Source organism: Trachymyrmex septentrionalis, unplaced genomic scaffold (genome assembly GCF_001594115.1).
Source record: "Trachymyrmex septentrionalis isolate Tsep2-gDNA-1 unplaced genomic scaffold, Tsep1.0 scaffold52, whole genome shotgun sequence".
NCBI lineage: Eukaryota > Metazoa > Arthropoda > Insecta > Hymenoptera > Formicidae > Trachymyrmex > Trachymyrmex septentrionalis.
In genome coordinates, this window is record NW_017305694.1 from 646,526 (window position 1) to 670,102 (window position 23,577).

Sequence of the window (23,577 nt, forward strand, 5' to 3'; positions counted from 1 at the left end):
ATTTTCTTGTAAGTCGATAATTGTAATGTTCTACTTTTACATGCAGAGATGGAATATGGTACATGTGAAAGATATCACAAACTTGGCCCCCTTTAATCTGCACAATGTCAATATGAATATAATTAATTGATATTGTAAATAATTTATTTGTAAAAAAAATAAAATATATAACAGAAAAAAGGCAGAATTACATCTTTACAATAATGGAACATATTCTGTATTTAAGCATCTTTCACGAAAACAGTACACAAGCAAGAATGAGAAGAGCTATCAAACATGAATACATAGAACTGACGATATGCATATAGATAATTTAGTGTTTTTAAACATTGGCAGTTGTAGCCTGGACGTATTGTGGTCCAAAATAGAATAAAACAGTTGGGATAATTTATTTGAATTGTACCTAACTTATTTTAAACAGTTATCCTTAAAATATTAAGGGAAGAAGAAACTAAGTTTTCAGGATTTAAAACCTTTCAATTCGCCTAACATCAATAAAATATGCTAAATAAAATAATAAATTTTTAGCGAAGTCACATTTACATCGCAATATGTAAGTATATTGCGAATAATGACACACGTTCGTCTTAATGAATATAACTTTTTTTAAGATTTCCTAAAACAATGGGACATTTTTATCAAGAATCAAGAATCTACAATGATGTACAATACACAGCAAGCGCAAATCAAAATATTGTCCAATCAACTTGTTTGTGATCGGATTGAATTTTAATAATTTGAGTTCAATATTAATCATAAACGACATTATAGGTGTTGTGCCACAGAGCATATTATGTATAAAGTGCATACAACACGTTCATCACTTTGTGACATGCTCCATTTTTGTCTCTTGTTAACTCTTTCTTGGTTTATCACAGTTGGGGCAGAGGTGGGAAGGAAGAGGACTCGTATCACCCCAAAAAATGAAACTAGCAAGAATCCTCTATTCCTTATAATCCCACCATTCTTTTTCATACCCTTCATGGACATGTTCTAAAAGCACTTTTCTTCGGCTATCGCAGTATCTTTAAAAACACACACACAAATGTAATATTATTTTGACAAGAATACAAACAAAATATCTCATTTTTTTTAAGAATAATGCATAATCTTTACCTATATTTATCCTGAACCTTTTGTTTAATGTCTGCAAGATTTTCGCTCGTGATATCCCTTTCAAGATATTCAGAGAGGCACTCTGTGGCACTCTCCAGATCCTTTTGGTTATCCTCAAAAATCACAGATTGATTGTTCTTTTTCACATAATATGCGAAAACATAAGTGTACATGAGAGTCTGTCTACAGGAACACAAAATATCAACTGCCTTTTTTAAAAATTGTACCTGAAAAGAGAATTTGATATATTTAAATAATGTTGACAAATAATGATGTATGTACAGTGGCTACCAAAAGTTTTCGATCAACATATAACTATTTTTGTTAAGGTTTTTTAGTTTATAATTCTTAATAAATAATTCTGTTATATTAATTTAAGAATACAATATTTTAAATATTAGAATATAGTAAGCTTTGGTAAATAATAGTTTAAATAAATAATAGCTTTGGTAATATAAGTCAATACAGGTATTGTTCTGTCTTTATTATTCATAAAATGCTAAGAAAGATAGTTCATCATGGATAGAACAACATTTGTGGACTTGTGTTACTAAACAGAAAGCACCTTAATCATTAAAAAAATACCAATATACTAAATCTTTATTTGTAAAGATTTATTGTCTAAGCAATACGATAAAATTAATCATTAGAAACTTTTATTAGTCATTGTATATGTAAATATTATTCTATTCTTATTATTATTTATACACACTTTCAATGCGTAACTTTCTATACATATTGGTTATTGCAAAGAATATTGCTAAGGCCTCGATGATCTAAAAGTTTAGGGTCCATCAACTACTTTAGGGTTTTATCAACTTTTAGTTAAATTAATCTACTCGCAGAAGTGCCAATAGCAGTTTAATGTACCAAAAGTCTCCTCTCCCTTCCTCTTCTGAGATAAACTGTGTTTAGTTATCACATTGGTAATTGTAATGATTGAGTTAACCACTAATTAGCATTAATCGGAGTTAGCGAAAGAGGCCCTTAGAACGCTCGCACAGAATGCTAGAGATCCGAATTCGACTCCCGACCGACGTAATATTTTTCGTAATGAGTTCTTTATGAGTTTTAAAATGTATGTAATTAAATTTGGGGGGATTAATATAATATTTCAAATGGATTATGTTGAAAGTTCAATAGTAATGGTGCGCAATCATATTTCTAAGATAAATTCATTTAAAGAATATGTATATGTATTAGTTTAATATCTAACTTTGCCAAATGGCGTTTCTCGTATTTAGGTAATATATTCACATAAACGGTCTTGTTTCCAATCTTATTATTGTATATATAAAATATATTAGGGATGCATCGGATCATAAAATAATAGTACATAAATTTAATTTAACTAATTTAATTTAAATTATTTATATTATTATATTATTATTATTATTATTATACCTCAATCCACGACATGTTATGTTGCTGCATTTCTTCCATCTTCTCTTTTACACTAGCGTACAATTTACTTTCAAACTTTAGTGATTGCATATGATTCATATATCTATTGCAATAAAATAAATATCTCTGTAAAGCTGATCTGGATTTTTCTTGCGCATCCCTGGCTACTTTAGCTTCCTCTTCATCGTAACGATTGCAATTATACCAGCTAGAACCATGCGGTTCCCAAGGTCCAAGACATACCCAACAAAATTCAGTTTTACAACTCTGATTTTTGCAAACCATATGATTACATCCGCCATCTTTTTCGATAGTAACATTACACTTGGGACACTCCTTTGTGTTGGCAGCGATCCAGTTTGATGTTTCAGAATCATCATCGCACTTTTTGATCCATTTGCGGAGTAAATGACACTTTACAGGATCGTGCCAGTTTTCGCCACAATGGAAACAGAAGATATGTCCACATTTGCAAGTAACTGGTCTCGCTTCTACATACTGCACCTTAATGGCATTATTGCAATCAGGAGAAGGACACCATCTCAGTAACCTATTGCACTGTAAAGAAGAGAGATGTGTGAAACGTTAATAAGATCCAATAAATTTAATTGCATTCGTCAAATATTTACTTCAACAAAGCTATTGGTGATTAAATGTTGATATTTTAATTTAACTTTGGAATCTTTGACAAGTCGCATAACACTGGCATCGTCGACTAAAATGTCACACGCGTGAGCAGCACATGCTATTGTTTGTCCAACTCCTTCTTCCATGATCTTAGTTGTCAAGTATTCACCCCAGCAACCGGTACAAAAACGATGTCCACATTCCAGACCAGTCATCATCTAATGATTTTTATAATATGTTTTTTTTTGCATATTTTATTTTATTACTATTTTTTAAATAGCTGATAATAGACTTACTGAAGATGGCAAGATCATGAAACAGATGCCACATTCTTCCGTTCCGTTTGTCGGTCTTTTAGGCTATATTACAAACATAGATAAAATATAATTTTTGTAGTGACTCATCGATAACAAAATATAATGGAAATAAACTATACGTACATTTACTAACGAACTTTGGGAGGACCGGCTCCTGCTTATTAAAGGGCCCTTTCTAAACGGATTAATGACGCGTGCCTCGGCAAACAACTTTTCTTGATCACCGTCGTAAAACCGTTCCATCAATTTTTCTTTATCCCATTTAAAGTGATTTAATAAAATACGTGTGGTAGTAGCTGGTATCTACAAATCAACACATGTAGGTACAGGTAAGTAAATATAATATTGTATATCTATATTTTCTTATTTCGAGGAAAGTAAAAGATCTAAAACACAATTAAAAAACACAGGCAATGGGAAAAAACCACAGATTTTAATCTATAAAAAATCATGTATTCTGACATACACGGTTTCTAGAATTGTTATTCCCTATGTTTTTTAATTGTATCTCATCCTAAAGATTGATTGTGTATCTTAAAACTAAATAGAAATTACAAAAGTTAATAAATTCACTAGAATATTTATAATTTCATTGGACAATATATTGTAATTTTTATCTTGTTTCAATTAACCTCCTGATTCTATATTAGTTGCAAGTCAATCGCAAGCTTGCTTTGCAATAGCTATTCTAAAACATTAATCTAAAAATTGACACTTCAGATTGATCGTCGACAACAAGCTTGCAATTAACTTACAATTAACCTTCCTATGATAAATTTTTAAGATATCCAGAAAAGTAGGATTGCATCTGACTCAATGCTGTCTTGTTCATCTAATCAATATAACAAAATGGGTAAAAAGTAAATAATATATACCATGAAACTTCTCTTTCTGTTAAATAATGCATAAACTCTATAATTAAGCGAAGATACTATAGGATCCTCAGTACTATAGGAGGGTAATGTAGAATCAGGGTCACTTCGCCGCTGCACTAGACAGGTATTACATTTGTCGTACAAAGCATTTCAAGCCAATTGATTGGCTGCAAGAAAGAAAAGTTGTCGAATCTCTCTATTCTATAGCTAATCAACAAATTTAAAATCTTTATCATACAACAAACGTAATATCAGACAAATGTAATACCTAGCCTACACTAGACTACTATAACTTTCCATCTCACTTTCGTTAAACTTCAAATATATATCTATTTCATTTTAAGTGCAACAAGTATACATCAGTTTATCCAACAAAGAATAGACTTAATTTTATCCATCACTCAATTGAATGTATAAAGCCAATTTGAGCCAGTACAGGGTATACGAACAATTTCTTATTTTATTTAAAAGTGTATATAATACATATAAACGCGTTTTGATCCATTTTGGATCCTCCTGAATATAAGTAATATACAAACTATAATAATTACAATTACGATGTCATTTACATAAATGGTTAGAATATATTCTCCAGCAAACTTCTTTGCATCAAGAATATATTTATCTGACCATTTATATAAATATGACATACCGTAATTGTAATTATTAAAGTTTGCGAATTACTTAAAAGGATCCAAAACATTTATATGTATTATATACACCTTTAAATAAAATAAGAAATTATACTCTTACACCCTGTGCTGGCTCAGATAGACTTTATACATTCAATTGATTTACTCACTAGGACTTAAATTGGAATTTTTATTGTAATTTATCTTTAAATTATATAGCTTACTTCGACAACAGTGTTGACTTCCTTTATGGAGTCAACCATGTGCTGTACAATTTCTTCTGTGGAAAGTACTTCAAAGGGATACTCGTCGACATCGGTAGCTCGCTCCCGTGGATTACCAGACTCTATTTCCATAGCAAAATCAACGTCATCGCCGCTGGACTCATTGCCAGAGTCAACATCATCATAAAGCGTTTCCTCTTCCGAATCCATTGTTTCAATTAGCGCGCTTCTAGTCTTCTGCACTAACGTTTTTTTTACTCTTTTTCTCGAGCAAAGTAAACTATCGGATCGTTCCTATGAACGTAGCATCTACTGCAAGAAGCTTCCAAGGAAGTCGTGCTGAGTTGATCCAATCAACGTTCCTTCCTAAATACCATATAAACGTAATCACTTTAGGAAGAAGAAATTTTAATTTAAACGTTAATACGATGTAGAATCTCAACGATCGCGGCGGGGGATTTACATTTTTATGTGTATTCGACGGAATTTAGAAATACTGCGGGATCGATCATAATTGACGAATGCGAAGGGAGAGTGAAGGGCGACAGAAATTCCGCGCGAGATTTCGAGGATCCAGACGCACCTGCCGCGAGGAAACGGCTTATGTCTCCGTACGTGACATCATTGTTCTCCGACGCTGCCCGAAACAGCATCCGGAGCGGATGTCTTTTGGTATAAGTGCGCGCGCGTGATCAACTCTGACGCGTACACGTCCGAATCCTCTCGGCGCGGCGCGAGATGCTCGACAGATTTTTACCCGACGTTTCCGTTACGGGGAGAGAGAAAAGGGAACAAAGTCAGCTATACCAAAACATCCGAGATGAACTCCGGCAGCGGACGCGCCAGCAGCTAATCTCACGGCGAAGCGAAAACGTTCGCGCTGCTCGGTCGGCCGATTGCTACACTTCACGTCGTACAGCAGACACTCATGATGGAAGAAACACTATACGGACGATGTAACTGACGGCCAACCGGGCAGACGGACGAACAACATACGACGTATCGTACATGCACATACACTTGCAAGAATGATGTTTTCGCACTGTTCAAGCCTCAGCTTCGGCGGGAAAATTGCAGGTCACGAGGCCGCGCGCCTAAATGCGGACGCGCCTCCGCAAGCTGTCGGAGGCGTCTACTTTTGAGTTCGATATTGCATGCCCCGATATAAATATATACGCGCGAAGGACAAGTCCGCGTGCGTGTACGTGTGATACGCGCGGCGCGTGTGCTGCAACTCCGATTCGCTAATTAGCACACGCGCGCGTTTATAATAAGGCGCGACACATTAGTTCAAGGGCAATATCGATCGCGCACGCGAGGAGGGACGCTCGAAGAATCTCCGTACTCTTGGTAAGACTCTGACTCTGGCGAGCATCCTGTCAGAGTATATCGCTCTGACTAGAGTATTTATATTGGAGCTAAACTGCGTTCGGTTTAAGCGCTCTCGCGCGCTGTAAGCCTCATTTCTTCCGAGTCAAACAGAATCATAAAGTTCGTGATATGTTCTCGTAAGACTTGTGAAAACTTATATAAAGGTTTATAATTTTATGCAATATCTTTACGAACAGTTTTTAGCTAGTCATAAGTTTTTATACGAGAAATCGTAAGATATTTACGAATAATCGTACGTCTTACGTACAATACATATATAAATAGAATTACAATATCAGTCAAAAGTTCTTGCAAGTTTTACGAGAAGTTACGAGCCTTACGATTTTGCTTAGAATTTTGAACAATTTTTATTTTCTTCTTGACGACAGTTCAGTATCGTTATATTATCATTGTGCAGATATTATAGTACAAGATATTATATTATAATATCTGACAAATATGATAAAAAGCTACGAACCGACAATAAAGGCTGTGTCCCAAAATTTACTGCCAGTACTGAAAATCTATAATGCATGTGACGTAAACTATAGATTTTTAGTACTGGCAGTAAATTTTGAAACATAGCCATAACAACACTAAACTGTCATTAATGGGTAAATTATTGGATTTCACACAAACTTAACTGTATAAACATATGCATAAAAAAAAAATTATGTCGCATTTCTCTTACAAAGTCGCACGTAAAATGTGATTGGATAATTCTCTTTTCGTTTATGCGGCTATAAGAGTCAGAATCGGAGCACTGGATAGATTTCTGACTCATCTGATGGCTAATTTTTTCAGATAAGTTGCCGATAATTGTATTCATGAGATATCTTCCAGATATCTCTCAAATATCTCATTTATCTATTATTTAAGAAATTTCTCATAAAGTTATCTAGAGATAAAAAAATTGGCCATAAAGAGGTCACGTAATACCATACACTATCCTCATCACTTATTACTTGTGGAAGAAAGATAGAAACTTAGACTGTGTTCTGATACACGCTACCAATACTGTTTATAATTCAATGATTTACAATGAGATTTTAAGATGGAAAACTTAAATAATAAGAAACAATAAAATCAATAGGCTCTAAAGAAAATTCTAAAAAATAATAAATAAAATGCCAATTTGAGCCGACACTGGTTATTAGTGTGTATTTTAATACCATTTATTCAAAGTAAATATTAAACATATACGTTTCGACCTACGGTCAAGGTCCTCTTCAGTACAAAAAAATATATTGTCCAAATTACATAATAACGCATACGAGTATAAACTAATAACATAAAAAGCGAGAAAAAGCGTGGTGGTGATGTCCGAGTTAATCTTGGCCATTAAATTACTAAGTCAACTAAAAAGAAAAATATTTTTTGTTTTAAAACGATCGACCCAAAAGGTTAAAAATAATTTAAAAAATGCTAACATGAGATTATACACGAAAAATGATAAAAAAAACTCAAACAATAAGGTGCACAATAGAAGGAATAAGGAATTAGGAATACAGAATAAACGATTTCAACCCATCAGAAACCGTGTATTCCGATGTATTCGATTTCTGATAGGTTAACATCGTTTATTCTTTATTCCTAATTCCTTATTTCTGTTATTGTGCGCAGGGCCTAAGAATCTTATTAGATCCTACATGTGAAAACACAACCAATAAGAAATAAAGACCTATAATAATCGAAGTTGGATCTTTAATGCTTCAATAATTTCATGTGAATTTGTATACTATATATGTGCATACATATATACTATTTGTAGTCATTCGACTACGCGCCGAATTGAGTTCGTAAAAAATTAATTTGACACATAGTTCAAATGACTAAAAATATAGTATATATATATATAAAAAAAACGCGAAATATTATATATATATATATATATATATGTTCATATATACATATATAATATATATCAATTGACACGAAATTGTTTAAGCATCAAAGATCCAATCGTTATGAACCTTTATTTTCTATTGATTGTGTATAAAACTTAGGCTTTAAGCTTTAAGAAAGAATTGACTAATCACAGTGGAATATAAGAATAATCAATGATGAGCCAATTTTTTATTGCTTAAAGGCTATGGCACACAAAAAACTTAAGCAGTAAGCAAATTGACCACACAATCATAACAAAGGCTATAAGGCAATAACATAATTGCAAATTCAAAATGTTAATTTGCTTATTGCTTCAGTTTTTAGTGTGTCATATAATGCTTTCCAACAAGAAACAGAGATGACACCAATGGTTGCCTTTCATTTAGTGACATAAATCGATACAAATTTCATACCTTCTTTGCATTCTATGAGTAACAAAGACAAAATGATATTTGTATCAACTTGCGTCATTAAATGGAAGACACCCAATGTTCCGTTTTGCGCTTATAACTTAAGTATCATTTGTCCTTGTTTAATATTTGATAGACAATAAGAATAAACTGGGGCTTACATGTGAGCATGAAAATGGAACGCATTAAAAGTATATATGTATACACGATGAATCATTACATCCTTGTTGTTTGTCAATGCTAAACAAAGATGATCATTGTGTTACACTGTAGGTGTTTTCTATTCAATGACACAATTTTTTAAGCATCATTCCTTTTTCGCATTCAGTGAATAACAAAGAACATTTGTCAACCTGTGTCAACTTATGTCCAAATAGAAAGCATCTTGCTGGAAAGCACCAATAGTCTTAAAGCTTAAAGCTTAAGATTACTCATTGTAGACACTGCTTTACGTATAATACAATCCTATACTGCAGTTCAGTACTGGCAGTATAATATATACATATCAGAACACAACTTTACAACGCGCGAGCGCCCAAACCGAACACAGCCAAGATGATAAACAAACCGAAGACACGTACGATTAACGTTACGTTGCCTGCTTGTCCACCTTCGTCGTCAAACTTGCGTTATATTTGCGTTCAACACGATTTTTGTCGAGGAGGCAATTTTCCAGCACGTCAATGGACGCGCGGGGATCGCGGTGAATTCTTTGGAGATCTCCGTTGTACTCGCGAATTATTACCGTCACATTAAAGTCACAAAGTCTTTAACGAGGTCGCGTCGCGTGCAGGTGTTTATCGTCGTCCATCGCGTGTACAAGCACCGTGTTGTTGTGAGCGACAACGCACAAAGAGGATTTGTGAGTCCGCCGATGGTCTGCGATCACGAAGAACCATTTGCCATGAAAGGAACCGAAAGCAACCGAAAGAGAGACTGAGGCCACTGAGAAATAGTCAGAGAGGAAGAGAGAGGGAGAAAAAGCCTCGACGGGTCTCTAGCCCGAACGTTGCTGCCACGTTCGCGACAACGCGCGACATTGGATTCTTTGATGATCAAATGACGAGCGTGCCACTGTTTTCCATCGTCGTTGTCGTTTAATGATATGAAGATGCCGTGATCACGGAGCTGAGAAATCACACCAGGAATTTCGCGGGACTATACTGCGGACGACCTGTATCCAGCACGTGAGCAAATTGACGAACGATCGCTGTCCAGAACTGTTTCTAAAAAAGAGCTGCCAGATTGCAGACGAAATTGTCATGCTGACAGCACGTGGTGGGGATTGTAGAGAGTAGTGGGATACGTCGACAAGTGCTAGCAATATACACTATGGTGATAAAGAAGTTTGGAGAAATAATATTTTCCATTGAGAAAACTAGTGCAATTGAATACAAATCAATTCACATATTTTCAGTGTTAACCTTTTTATGATAATGGAAGTCAAATCTCGCAGGCTTCTATTTTTATTACGACACAGGATTGTATCGTAGATTTTCAGATTTTGTCTATATACAGATTATTTACATGAGATCTATATGATGTTTACATTGTCTTTTGTCATGTAAACAATATAGACTATGTAACTATCCCAATTACTGTGTCTGTCTCTATTAGTGTACTTTTGTATTTCGATAAGTCATAAAGAAAACTAGCATAAATAAATAAGAAAAAAAATTTTTTTTGGTTAAATTAAATTGTTAATGCATACCGAAGATAATATTTTATTTTTTGAGTATTAAAGTATTTTAAATATTTTTTGAAAAATATGAGGAATTTATGTGAATCCAGTAATACGTACCGCAAGATTTTAAGCTTGTCCCTATTAATGTGTCCTGTATTGGAGCTGAGAACGTTGTGTTATGAGTGTTACTTTGAAATAAATATAATTGAAATAATGACTTATGTAATATTAACATAAACAATTAGCTTAAATTTATTATCTGTTTTAATAACTATATGTTGAAATGAGTCAAATGTGGATAGGCACACAAATTGGAGGCACATTAATAGGGCCATCGCCGCTTACAGGTCTCACTAATAGGAACAAAAACATGTTTTCTATTTTTATCAAAAGCATTATAAAGTATTAACATTTTTTAGAAAGAAATATTATAAGAAAAAGAAATAGTTGAAAAACCGATATTGATTGCAAGCAGATAAAATTAAAGCTACAATATTTAATAATTAATTAATAGTAATAAGCAAATTGGGTAAAGAGCACATTGATAGATACAGTTACCCTAGACTACATATATTGTAAAATGCATCACTAATATGTTTTATATAATATAAAAAATTAAAAATTAAATTATAAAACAGTCTTTACACGCACAGAATAGATTTGTCCAAAATACGTCTAGGGATAGGCTATAAAAATATATGGCATCTTTAAGATATGATGTATTTTAAATATTTCAGCTATGCATGTACACACATACACATCCCTACTATAAATATAAATTGTATAAGTATTATATAAGTAAAATTATATAAATATAATTTATATTATGTAAGTATTAAATGCAAGTATTTAAATTATGTAAGTATTAAATCCATAAATTATGTGAACTCTAACTTTTTTAGGAAATGTTTGTAAATTATTAAAATTCTAAGGCTTAATTTAAGGAAAGTATAAAAACTTATGCTTTTGTTGCTGCAATATCCACAATGTACATAATATTTATTATTTCTTTTTATTAAAATAAAATCCAGTTCATTAAATTCATTATTTATTTTTCATGGCATGTTTGAAGCAACGAGTTGTATTCAAAAATTCAATTTCTAAATTTTAAGATATTAATATAAACGTTGAGCTTTAAAATTTCACTTTTACAAATATCGCATGAAGACCTGTCTTATGATTTCAATACACAGTTCAAATTTGTTCAATACACTGCACGATGGAAGCATCGTTAAACAGCTAATCAATATTTTTTCGTAGCTAAAAGGTTATAGAAAGAAATAATGGTTTATACGTTTAGGATCTATAAGGAACCAAAAGCAAGAATCAATCATATTGCAGAATTTTACAACAGTTGCAAAGCTGCTTTCTCTGCTGAACACAGCTATTAATTGGCTGTCGCGAGAATTTCCGCTGCATGGTTGTTAATTGATGCGACCTGTGCATCACATTGGTTAATTGTCTATATAGTCTATCTGCATAGATAATATACAATAGTTTACGTTGTCTATACGTAAACGTAAAATATTATAATTTACGCGTAGATGCACATTTTTACAGAGTTCATTCGCTGTTTAACGGAGAAAGAAGTTTTATAATATATATTATTTACTTCTTTTTATCCATTTTGTTATATTGATTAGACGAAATATGAATAAAATGATGCCGGATCCTACTTTTCCGGATGTCTTGAAGATTTACTTTACCATAGGAGGGTTAATAATTGATAATTTAATTAATCTCTTTTATATAAATCACTATATTATTCTTTGTTATCACAATAACCTCTTTCACAAAAAGATTAAAAGAATTAAATTATTTATTATCACTAAAAATATGTAAACCGATTTACTTTCAATTGTATGTATACATTCACCGACTAAAAGGTTGCAACTGATTTTTTTTCTATGGTTTTCGGAATGCAGCCTATTTATCGAGCGATTGGTTTTTACTTACGGATCCATAAGTATAAGAACTAATCGCTCGGTGAACAGACTGCGATCCGAAACATTAAAAAAAAAGTGTTGCAACCTTTTAGTCGGTAAGTACCAATGCATTAATTTTTTCAATGGAAAACGCTAAAAATTTTATATAACGTATATTAACAAAAAATAAATTTTCCACTGTTATGATTTCTGCACATTGAACGTGAGAACGCGACAAAATGCGGCGCATCCTGATAGCAAAGCCTACGGAGACAGATCTTGAGCAAAAGAGGCAACAAATTGTACACGGAGTTTATATTGTCAATACTATCAGACAATGTCAGTAAACTGTCCAAACAATCGATGTTCAAACGATCGGTGTTCAATCGATCGGTGTCCATTTGATCGGTATTCAATCGATCGAATTGCACAGTGTCATGATTTTTACATGCAATGGAATAATTATTAATTGAAATCTAAGGCATACATTATGCTTCGCATTGTGTCCAATAGTTCGGTGTCCAATCGATCGATGTCCAATTGATCGGTGTCCAATTGAACGTGTTCAATCGAACCGTATCCAATTGGGATTCTCCCAACTCGGGGCATCATGAGTTACTATGGATCATTGGTTGTTTAGGGTAATCCTGAATGTTTAAATTAATATAATTGTATTATATGATTGTTATTTCGTTGCTCATACTTTGTATTTAGGTGATAGTAATTAAACTCCGTTATCTCAGAACACATGTGCCGTTAATAATTTTTGTGCAAAAATAATTTTTTAACCATTAAAATTTTTTTTTTTTTTGCTTAATATTATTTTTATAGCAAAAGATATACGTATTGAAGGTCAGATGCAAGTTTCTATATATTTTTTTCGTTTTACTACAAATAATCAGAGAATGGAAGTAATTCGTTACCTGTAATAAAGTTACTTTTTTGATAACTTTATTGCGTTACTTTTTTTTGGTAACTGTAACGGTAGTAATTTTTTAGTAACAATAACGAATTTTACAGTTATTGTTACTTTGCACATGATTGGACACAGTTCGATTGGACACAAGCCGACTTATAGCGCTTGAGACTACCCAGAAAACACTGAGGTCTTGTAGACATCTAAAAGATATCTCTTTAAAGATATCTTCAAGACATTTCTAGAAGATATCTGAAAGATGTCTAAACGATATCCGAAAAGATTTTATTAAAGATATCTTTGTAGAACTTTTTAAAAAAATGTCTATAGACATCTTAAAGATATATGATCTCTCTTAAAAGATATCTATTAGACATATGTCAATAGATATCTTTTAGGTGTTTTTAAGACTTGTCTAAAAGATGTCTTTTAGATGTTTTTTAATGTCTTTATAAATAAAAGACGTATATATTATTAAAACATTCCCGAGGAGATAACTACTGAATTTTAGATAACTTTGAATTCCGGTGTACAATCTGTCAGAAGTTCGATGAAATCCGGTGGTCCGACAAAGTCCGAGGAATTCCTCGAAGTCCGATGAAGTCTGGTAAAGTCCGGCGAAGTCCGATGAAGTCCGGTGAAGTCCGATGAATTCATGAATATAAAATAAGATGCTCTAAATGAAAAAGTAAATATTCTTTATAAAGATTTTAAAGAGTTTCAAACAGAAATGAGAAAAGAAATAGTTCAACAAAAAACAAAAATTCAAGAAATACTTACGATATTACGAGAAAAATTTCCAACAAACGAATAAAATTATGAAGTAGCTGTGGATTTGTTATCTGAATTTCCATTGACATGCATTGAAGAATGTCTTATTTAAATACATTATTTAAAATACGAAGCGCCACTACGATCTGAATATTAAGATATTAAACTATTATATATATTCATTTAAATGAATTAATTTCAGAAATGATAATTACGTGTCGATATGGTTGTCGAACTTTCAACGCAATCAATCTGAAATATTAATAATCCCCCCAAATTTAATCTTAAAAAACTGTAATAAACTTATTGCGAAAAAATTGCCTCGGCCGGGAGTCAAACCTGGATCTCTTGCATTCCGTGCGGCGGAATTATTAATATTTCAGATTGATTGCGTTGAAGTCCAACAACCATATCAGCATGCATTTATTATTTCTGAAATTAATTCATTTAAATGAATATATACAATAGTTTAACATCTTAGCATTCAGACCGTAGTGGCGCTTCGTATTTTAAGTAATGTATTTAACATAAATGGTCTTGTTTCCAATCTTAATGTCTTATTAAACATTGAAGAATGATGAAGAAATTCGTAAATACATTGTAACTACTATTTTGGAATACTTCAAAAATACTAACAACGAATTTGATTGAAACTCATTAAGTTTGAATAATATATTCCATTTTGAACCGACAACGTTAGGATCATTTGCCCTTATATAGATATTCTATTTGAAATTATATTAGTTCGTTGAGCCTTTAGAAATTTTGTTAAATTTTAATATTTAAATATAATAAAATTAATAATAAATAATAATAATTATTAAAAATTAAGTGTGTGTAGTTTGTCATTAGTAATGCTCATATAAATGATGCTCATTAATTTTTCATTAAAAACATTTTGTTTAAAAAAATTGTTTGATTTGTCCGGATTTTCGTGACGCACCTTATATGTATATGTTACACATTAGTTATTGGTATCTTTTGGAAATTCTTTTCAATTTAAGTATTATTCTTATTGTAAGTATGTCAGTTTAATTACTATGTAACATATATCTTTAAAATATCTTTAGATATCTGAAAGATATCTTAAACTGTTGCATAAGACATTTTTTAGGCCACTAAAAGATATATTTTCGTAAAAAATGTAAGATATCGCAAGATATGATTAGATATCTTTTAGAAATCTAAAAGACATGTTTTTTACTATCTGGGAACTTTCCATTTCCTGCAAATAATCATCTATCACTTATTTTTTGGATATATGTGTATATTTCACCGTTTTTCATATTAAGAGTGTTTGGGGTACTATGAGTCACACACTAAATATTCATGAGAAAACAAGATACAATAATATATAGAAAACAAGTCAACTAATAAATATGTGCTAGACAGCTTATAAGCCTAAGCAATTAAAACTTTATTTTACCTTCATTAGTATTGTATTCTATTTATTCGCTGATCAATATAGGTTTATTTATGGATTTTTTTCTATTAACTATAGCTATTAGTTTCCTAACAGCACAAGACTTTCTCAGGATGATCCTGAATATCCGTCCTGGATATCCTGAGACGTACGAGATATGTTTGGGACATTATACTAAGATGAAAATTTTAGAATGCCCTAATAAATAAATTCCTAAAAATGTCTTAAACATGTTCATAATATGTCCTAAACGCCTTCTGAGGATGTCCTGTGAACTCAATCAAATGAGCGCTTTATTATGTCCTACATAGAAGATTGAATCAAATATAAATTATTATATCTGGAATTATATATATATATATTTTTTTAATTTCTTGAAACACCATAAAAATACAAACATATAAAGTTATTTCTCTACATAATCTTCGGACTTAGAAACACATTTTTCCCAACGGATAGGTACTTTTTTGATCCCGCTGTCATAAAATAAAGTGGTTGTAACAACCAATCGCGCATAAACGCTTTAATAACAACATCGTCATCAAATCTCTATCCTCCAAGTGCTTCTTTTAGTGTAGGTTCAATAAATGATAATCGCAGGGCGATAAATCCGGACTATAAGGAAAGTGTAATCCAGAATAAATCTTCTGTTTTTTATCGAGTTTGGGTATGACTATATGGGGTCGGGCATTATCATGAAATAGGACAACGTCTCGTATTGGAAATTCGCGCCTTTTCCGACCATAAGTACGCGAGTTTTATTTTATCCAAAAGTTGGCAGTAATATGTGACGTTCACAATACGACGCTCGTGGAAAAAATCGATGTATAAACTTCCTTTGAAATAAAAAAAATACAGTTGCAAGAACCTTTCCAATTGAGAGCCGAGTTTTGGCTTTGACGAATGCAGATTCTTCCTTCTTTCGTCACTCTATACTGACTTGTTTAGGTTCCAGGGTGCAATAGTGCACCCAAGTTTCATCACAAGTAACAATCCGATGCAAAAAAGCCTTTCCTTCAGCTTGGTAGTGTGTCAGCTGTTTGCACACTTCGAGACGCTGCTGTTTCTAATTTTCGATGAGAAGACTAGAGATCCATCTTGCAGACTTTTCGAAACCCAAGGTCGTCAGTAATGATTGCCTGAGCACTGCCGCAGCTTATTCCGATCTCAGAAGCAATTTCAGCAATCGTTAATTAGTGATCATCCTCGAAAAGATTGCCAACATTGTAAATATTCTCAGTCTTGCTGATCCTCGGACGATAATCTCCATTTTCAATTGCTTCTCGTCCTTTTAAAAATTGTTTGTGCATACACTTGAGTGTTGTCACCGAATTCTACCTTAAGCCTTCTCAAAATTTCGGACGGTTTTAGACCCTCTGTTGTAAGAAACTTGATAATAATAAATTGCGCAACGGACGAGGGTACCTCTTGCTCTGATATTATGATACTGATTAAAGAAGCGATAGTGTGAGGTCTCCTACGGGGGTAATGATGTCCTTCAGACATCTCTATCTATATAACGCTTAGAAGCTGCACCCCTCTCCGTTCATCTTACGACGCGTACAAAAATAATTCCGGTTTTATATTTGATTTACCTTCGTAAATCCGCAGGACATAAGAATCAGAAGTTCTAAAAATGTCCGTCTGTAATCCTTGGGATCTATTTTTAGATTTTTCTAATATTTCTAGATCTGTCGCTAGATAGTGTCGCTTCTCGCATAATCATGATCTTTATATATAATTAAGTATATATGTAAGGTTAGATATATCATAATTATTTATACTGAGTTTTCGTATATGCTTAGTGCAAGATATGATTGTATTTTTTTATATCAACGAAGTTAATGACTATAATAATATTTTATAACATATTTTAATCTTGCAAATTCAGCTCTATCCGAGAAATATTCTGCGATCGTCTTTAGAATGTCTTTAGGACATCTTTTGGAATCCTGTGCTGTATGCGAAGTAATAGAATTGTTCCAAGGATTACGGAAGGACTTCTTTAGGACTTCGGATTTGAATATCCTCTGAATGTATATAGGACATAATGAGGTGCTCATTTCATAGTCCTCAGCACGTCCTCAGAATATCCTTGAACTAAAATAGGATGTATTACGGACGTCTACTGGATTCTCTGTGCTATTAAGGTTATTATGTTTTATTATATTAAATTTTAATAACTATACTATGTGACTGTGTAAGTTAATTAAAATTTTTTTTCAACTTTTTATTGTTATAATATTATTTCTTATAATAAGGTACCTTTTCTCACGCTGATGCTTGACGCTCATTTTTAGTGTCAAAATAGGTCACATGAAAAAAAAATTGACGAGTATCAAGTGTCAATTGTTCACGTGACCTGTTTTAATCCTAAAAATGAGTGTCAAGTATCAGTATAAAAAGACACCGATAAACTTATTTTTATATATGACCTATAAGTATTCCGGATATGTGGTACCTCGAATCACTTCTTAAAAAAATATATTTTTTTTTTCCAAAAACCAATCATTATTTATCAAATACATTAATGCATTTTTCAACATATATCTTTATTTATATATAAAAAATGGAAAAGTTATATTTAAAAATACATTTAAAAGTTTGTGAATTCCCAACACGACATATAGACATATATGGTGATTTTACCCGAAGATTTATTGATTTTAAAAAATATACCTTGTATTAGACGTACAATCCCTGCAAAAAAAATTAAATTTGAAAGTATATTTAATATTTACAAAATAAACTATATACTGTGATGTTTTCCGTCCGTCACAAAAGTCGCACGACTCGACCGAATAGTGCAGCTCGAGCGTCTTGAATCCTTCCACGTTTTTAGAAGACAGACGCACCTGCGCATTTTCGTAACGTCGTTTTTGTGTGTTTCACGTCTGTTGCGTTCTGTTTATGCATCTCGCGTTATTTCCTTTTTCTCTTTTTGTACGTCATTATACCGCGAGTACAGGCTAACCTATACTACTGGCGACCCTCCTGCGACCTTGTAAAGTTGACGCCGACTCACCGAACCATGGAGGAAGAAAGAAGATGGCAAGAACTGAGAGTCAGGTAGAAATCGCTGAGGACAGATTGACCGGGGCGCATAACATCCTATCACCCCGGGTAGCACGCAGGTGATATCGCTTCATATTTCGCCCTTTATCCTAATGCGAGACATATCTTATCGCATCACATTCCAGGCGCAAGGCGGAACAATGGTGAAGACCGCAGAAGGGGATGGCCACTCTGCGCCCCAATGACGGCGAGAGCCTCGTAAAGGCGTCTTTGAGGCGGCCAGAAGAGATCCTGCGACCCCTTGAATTTCGCGCGTCAGGACACGAGACGCAGGTATGACGCGACTCACGCGATTAGCGGAACCAAGAGACCACACGCCAATGAGGCACGATAGGGCCCCCTCGCGGAGATAGCGAGCCCTGCGTGCCCCCGGGAGGATCAGTGCCCAGCACTTGTGCTGTGGCCAGCGAGGAGAACGTATTATGGAAGGACTCAGGACGAGATTAGTTCAAATACGAAGGGACGATCTGAGTGAGAGGCAACCGAAACGAGAGTCTGTAAGAGGCCAGCGGTGAAACGAGCGTCATATATTGTAAAGTCGCTGGTTTCCGAGTCCAGAAGGCATTGGATCGCTATTGGATACATAATAGTGAACGCACGTGGCGTTGCCGTGCGTTAGATTTCCGCGAAATTCGTGCCAGAACGTGTCGCCTCCCGGGACGGTTAATAAAATGTTCAGAATTCTTTTCTGCGTCCGCCTAAGCTACAGCCTAGTCACTCACCGTTAAGTCTTGTCGCGTATCGAATTATCGTATCTTATCGTATTGGAATTTTGTATCGTAATATTTGCGTGTATTCTATCCTTTTCTGACTTTCTGTAGAGCGGTTCGAAGCCCCGCGGACGAGCACGAGGTCACGCCGTGTTTGCATTAACACCGTAGCCTATCTCCGCTATTAAGGCGCTGAATTATTGGTCGCGTAATTCGCGAGAAATATTCTTACGTGGCGTGAGCTCGTGTCGCCGAGATTTAGCGTAATTGATACGCACCGCGTAGAGCATATTGGGGTCTATGCGAGGCTCAGTTACCGCATTTTGAATGAATCTTATCGCTGCGATCTTGTCAACGAGTACAAACGAAAGTCGGAGACTAATTAAATATATTTGTTATTCTTTCTATTACTAATTTTGGTATAATTTATTGCCGTCGCTATTCCCTTCTCCAAACGATCCTCTATCTTCGACCACGAACCGCCCCCTCTGCCAGTTCCGAGGCTGAGCTACCGGTTACGAGTATCGTTAGCGTTTACAGCTCGTTAGACTATAAAGAAAATATCGTTTGGAGAAATAATTATTTATAAAGAAAATATATGATTTGGAGAAAGAGTGGCATGCTCACTCATGTCTGATGCCCAATTACTGTTTCGAGATTTTGTGTTGCTCTTGAAGGTGACCGCGTGAAGATGCATTTCTATCGCGTTTCTTTTGAAGTCATCCGCAATCTAATTGTATAAGAAAGAGTAGCTGCGAATGCGCGACGAAATTGCGTCACGCTCGTGAGTGCGGTTGCAATACATATGAAAGTTGAGTAAATAAATTCTCATAATATATTAATCTAATTCGCTATATCTAATTTGATAGGGTAATTATGTATTTCTGCGGCTGATGCGAACTAAGTATAGTCGAAACGTACCGTTGAAACTTATTGTCGGAAATTATAATTGTGAATAATAAATATTACTTTGTTATACCTAATTATAGCTTTGTCAGTGCTGATTTACTTATACTTACAGCTTGTTAATGTTATTCTTTATTTTTCCTTAATTATTATACAACTGGAAAAAATCTTAAAAATTTAATACATATTAGTAGAATTAATATGTATTAGTTTTCATTTAGATTTTAGAAAAAAAGATTTACGTAATTTTTTTACACCTAAGAATTATTTTAATTTTACACTATTTAGTTTTTGCGTTATATTTATATGCAGAAATTTATAGATCAATTCTAAGCAAAATCATAAGACTCATAATTTGTTCTTGTAAGATTTATAAGAACTATTGGATTGATTTTAAAAGTCTATGCGTATGTATCGTAAGACGTATAATAATTAGTAAATATCTACAATTTCTCGGAAATCTTAGCAAGAAACTGTCTGTAAAGATATTGCATAAAGTTATAAGAATTTATAAGTGCCTACAGGTCTTATGAGAACAAGTCATGAGTCTTATACGATTCTGCTTACAATTAAGGTCTTATTTATGACAAAAAATATCACATTTTTGCAACAATCTATATCATTAAGTGCAAGATATTAATAATCAAAGTTATTTTGTAATTCTTTTAGATTACATATTGACTACGGATCAATGCACTTTAAATGACGTAACAAAAATAATTCAGAAATGATTATGATGCACGAGAGATCGCATTATATAACCTACACTGTGTATACGGGGGTCATTTGTGTCCGGGCGATTTTTATGATTCTGGATATTTTGAAAACAAGGACGCGCCATTCTATTCCTAAAAAAACTTGGGATGGAGAAAGATACCCATAAAAGCCCAACAGTGGACATCATTTTCTTGCTGAGCAGCAAATATTCAAAATCGAGCGAGGACACAAATCCCCGTATACACTCAATTTGTCGTACATACAAATAAGAAAATAATTTTTTTCGTATTTTTTGACTATTTTTATAAGTAAAACACATATAAATAAAAAAATACAAAAAAATTTTTATTTTTAGCGTTATCATAGAATAAAAATGTCAAATTGTTCTGCAAAAGAGATGACATTGAAAGAGAACGATTTCTTCGATGTCATCTCGTATGTATTATTTTATTTGCGAAAGTGTATACGATTATAGATTTTTAATAAAAAATAAATTTTTTAAAGTTATTAAATATCAATTTTTCATAAACGCTTATTTTTATAAGTTTCAAAATTGTAAAATTATAAATCCCGAATTTAAGGCATTTAAATTTAAAAAATTTATTGATATATTTTTTTCTTAAAATATGAATTTTAAACTTTATTTTCCTTTTTAAATTATTAGATTTCATCATAAGTTATAAATTTTTGAACGTACCACTACCATACTCACATATGTGTTTACATATTTGTGAAAATAAAATATTTAAACAAATAGATTTGTTAAATTATGTATAGTAATAATTTCTTGAGCACAGTAGTCTTTATAACCTCTTTCAAATGACAACGACCATGTTTTTGTTTACTTTGCTATACTGTAGATGGGACTAGCATAAGCACCTTGCTTCTTACTTTTTCCTCTTATTATTTCTTACGCCAGATTGATTCCGCATATTGTAAATGAAATGTATTAGAACGTTTTTCACTTACACTTAAGACGGTCTTGAATGTAAGATCTGACTATGAATTCCGGCCTTAGATCATTTGAGATCGAGATTTTTATCATGATCAAAAAGTGACATAAGTTCATCAATATGATATTAAATTAATATTATTTTGATTTTTTTGTTCTCCTTGGGTAGCTCTGGCTCTATCAGTTTAGTTGAGTTTAGTTTTAAGTATAATCCCCGTACAAAAACAAAAAACAAATTTAAGATTTAACTGACACACTTCTAAGTTTGTTTTTTTTTATACGTTATTATTCAGACAGCAAATTGACGTTATTTGATATCAAAATGACAACAAATAACGTTAATTTGCAATCTGAATAATGATTTAATAATGAATACATAAAACTTTCTCTATAGGCGCATAATATAATATTATTTAATATTAAGTAGTATTTTAAGCATATTCTCTCCTGGAATATTTTATTAAAATTATATAATATTAAATAATATCCTTGAAATATTAATGGATGATTATATATGTCTTCCTGATAATGTTATATTATTATCAAAAGTAATATTTATTTAAACTACTAACATTATTTAAACTTTATGTTATTATAATATTATTTAAACATTAAAAAGTATTATAATAGCATTTACTTTAATTTGTAAAACTGCTACATCTATTCAGAATAACTATACGTTTAAAGATTGAAAATGATTTTGGCATGCAGTTGTAGTATTGGATATGTACTTAAAATCACAGCAAAACATTTTTTTAGCACAAGATGCAACATAGACTGATAAGAATTTTTCGTTACTGGATTGTGAATTCACAAATTGCACTAAATTAAAAATAGTTAATTTATAAATATTTTAATAATATGTCAGGGATATTAAGGATACAATACTTTACATAAGGATATTATGTAAGTGGACATATAATCTCTATAGAATACTCTTGTAATATTAAAAATTATTATATAATACTCTCAAAATAATATAACTTATTTTAATTTTTTTAAATAATATCCATATAACATTCTAGGAATATTTTGCTCTTATAGAGTTATAGCCAAACTTTCTTATCACCCTGTAGACATAAGCTCATGTATCCCCTCCAATCCCCGCATGCTATCAGCATGTTGTTCCGTCTGCAACCTGGTTAGATAGTCCTAGTAGCTAAAGTAGTTTTGCTCCGAAGAGTCCGAGGTCTGAGACGACGACTCTGTAACACGCTGCGCGCCGTGACGTTAACCTGATCCAACCTGATCCGAGTCGCGCGAGTGATTCGTTTCAACGCCGCAAAGTGAGCCACTCTCGTTTCACATGGCGCACAGCTGACGAACGCACACAATCGTTCTGCACATACGTTCAGTACGTGCGATATATAATATATATGTATACATACATACATCAACGTGCCGCGCCGCGCCGCATTGTTTACGACGAGTAGACTTCTAAATCGCGATACAGATCCGGCACCGATCTGGTCAGACGCTCTGTACGGTATTCGTACTTTCTCTCATCAATAGAGATGGTAACGATTGTTCTTTGGAGCATTAACGCGCCGGAAATCGAAGTCGTCTTCAGCGCAGTCATTTATAAATCATTTTAAGAATTTTGTTTTAGATTAAGGAATTATTTAATATATACAC

At 32.9% G+C, this 23,577-nt stretch overlaps 1 protein-coding gene across 6 annotated transcripts; it reads right to left on the reverse strand.

Moving 5' to 3' along the window:
• Nucleotides 1–7: 7 nt before the first annotated feature.
• LOC108751844 (protein ariadne-1) lies at nt 8–23,489 on the reverse strand. Of its 6 annotated transcripts, none has more exons than XM_018492293.1 (9): nt 23,012–23,489; nt 13,905–14,064; nt 5,196–5,561; nt 3,588–3,767; nt 3,444–3,506; nt 3,150–3,365; nt 2,521–3,078; nt 1,117–1,343; nt 8–1,025 (listed from the first exon to the last, which is right to left on the reverse strand). In XM_018492293.1, exons 3-9 carry the CDS (start codon nt 5,403–5,405, stop codon nt 944–946), a joined length of 1,536 nt encoding a protein of 511 aa, XP_018347795.1. In that variant the 5' UTR covers nt 5,406–5,561; nt 13,905–14,064; nt 23,012–23,489; the 3' UTR covers nt 8–943. The 6 variants fall into 6 exon arrangements, with proteins under 6 accessions (XP_018347795.1, XP_018347798.1, XP_018347792.1 ...); XM_018492296.1 differs by lacking the exons at nt 13,905–14,064; nt 23,012–23,489 and adding exons at nt 6,214–6,661; nt 9,445–10,190; XM_018492290.1 differs by lacking the exons at nt 13,905–14,064; nt 23,012–23,489 and adding an exon at nt 9,445–10,190.
• Nucleotides 23,490–23,577: the final 88 nt, after the last annotated feature.

Excerpts from the sequence above, each read along its gene's own strand:
- LOC108751844 (XM_018492293.1), bottom strand. The coding sequence starts at position 5,405 with ATGGATTCGGAAGAGGAAACGCTTTATGATGATGTTGACTCTGGCAAT. Across the intron at positions 3,507-3,587 it reads CCCAAAGTTCGTTAGTAAAT|CCTAAAAGACCGACAAACGG; the intron begins GTACGTATAGTT and ends TTTGTAATATAG. Across the intron at positions 1,344-2,520 it reads ATAACATGTCGTGGATTGAG|GTACAATTTTTAAAAAAGGC; the intron begins GTATAATAATAA and ends TTCTCTTTTCAG.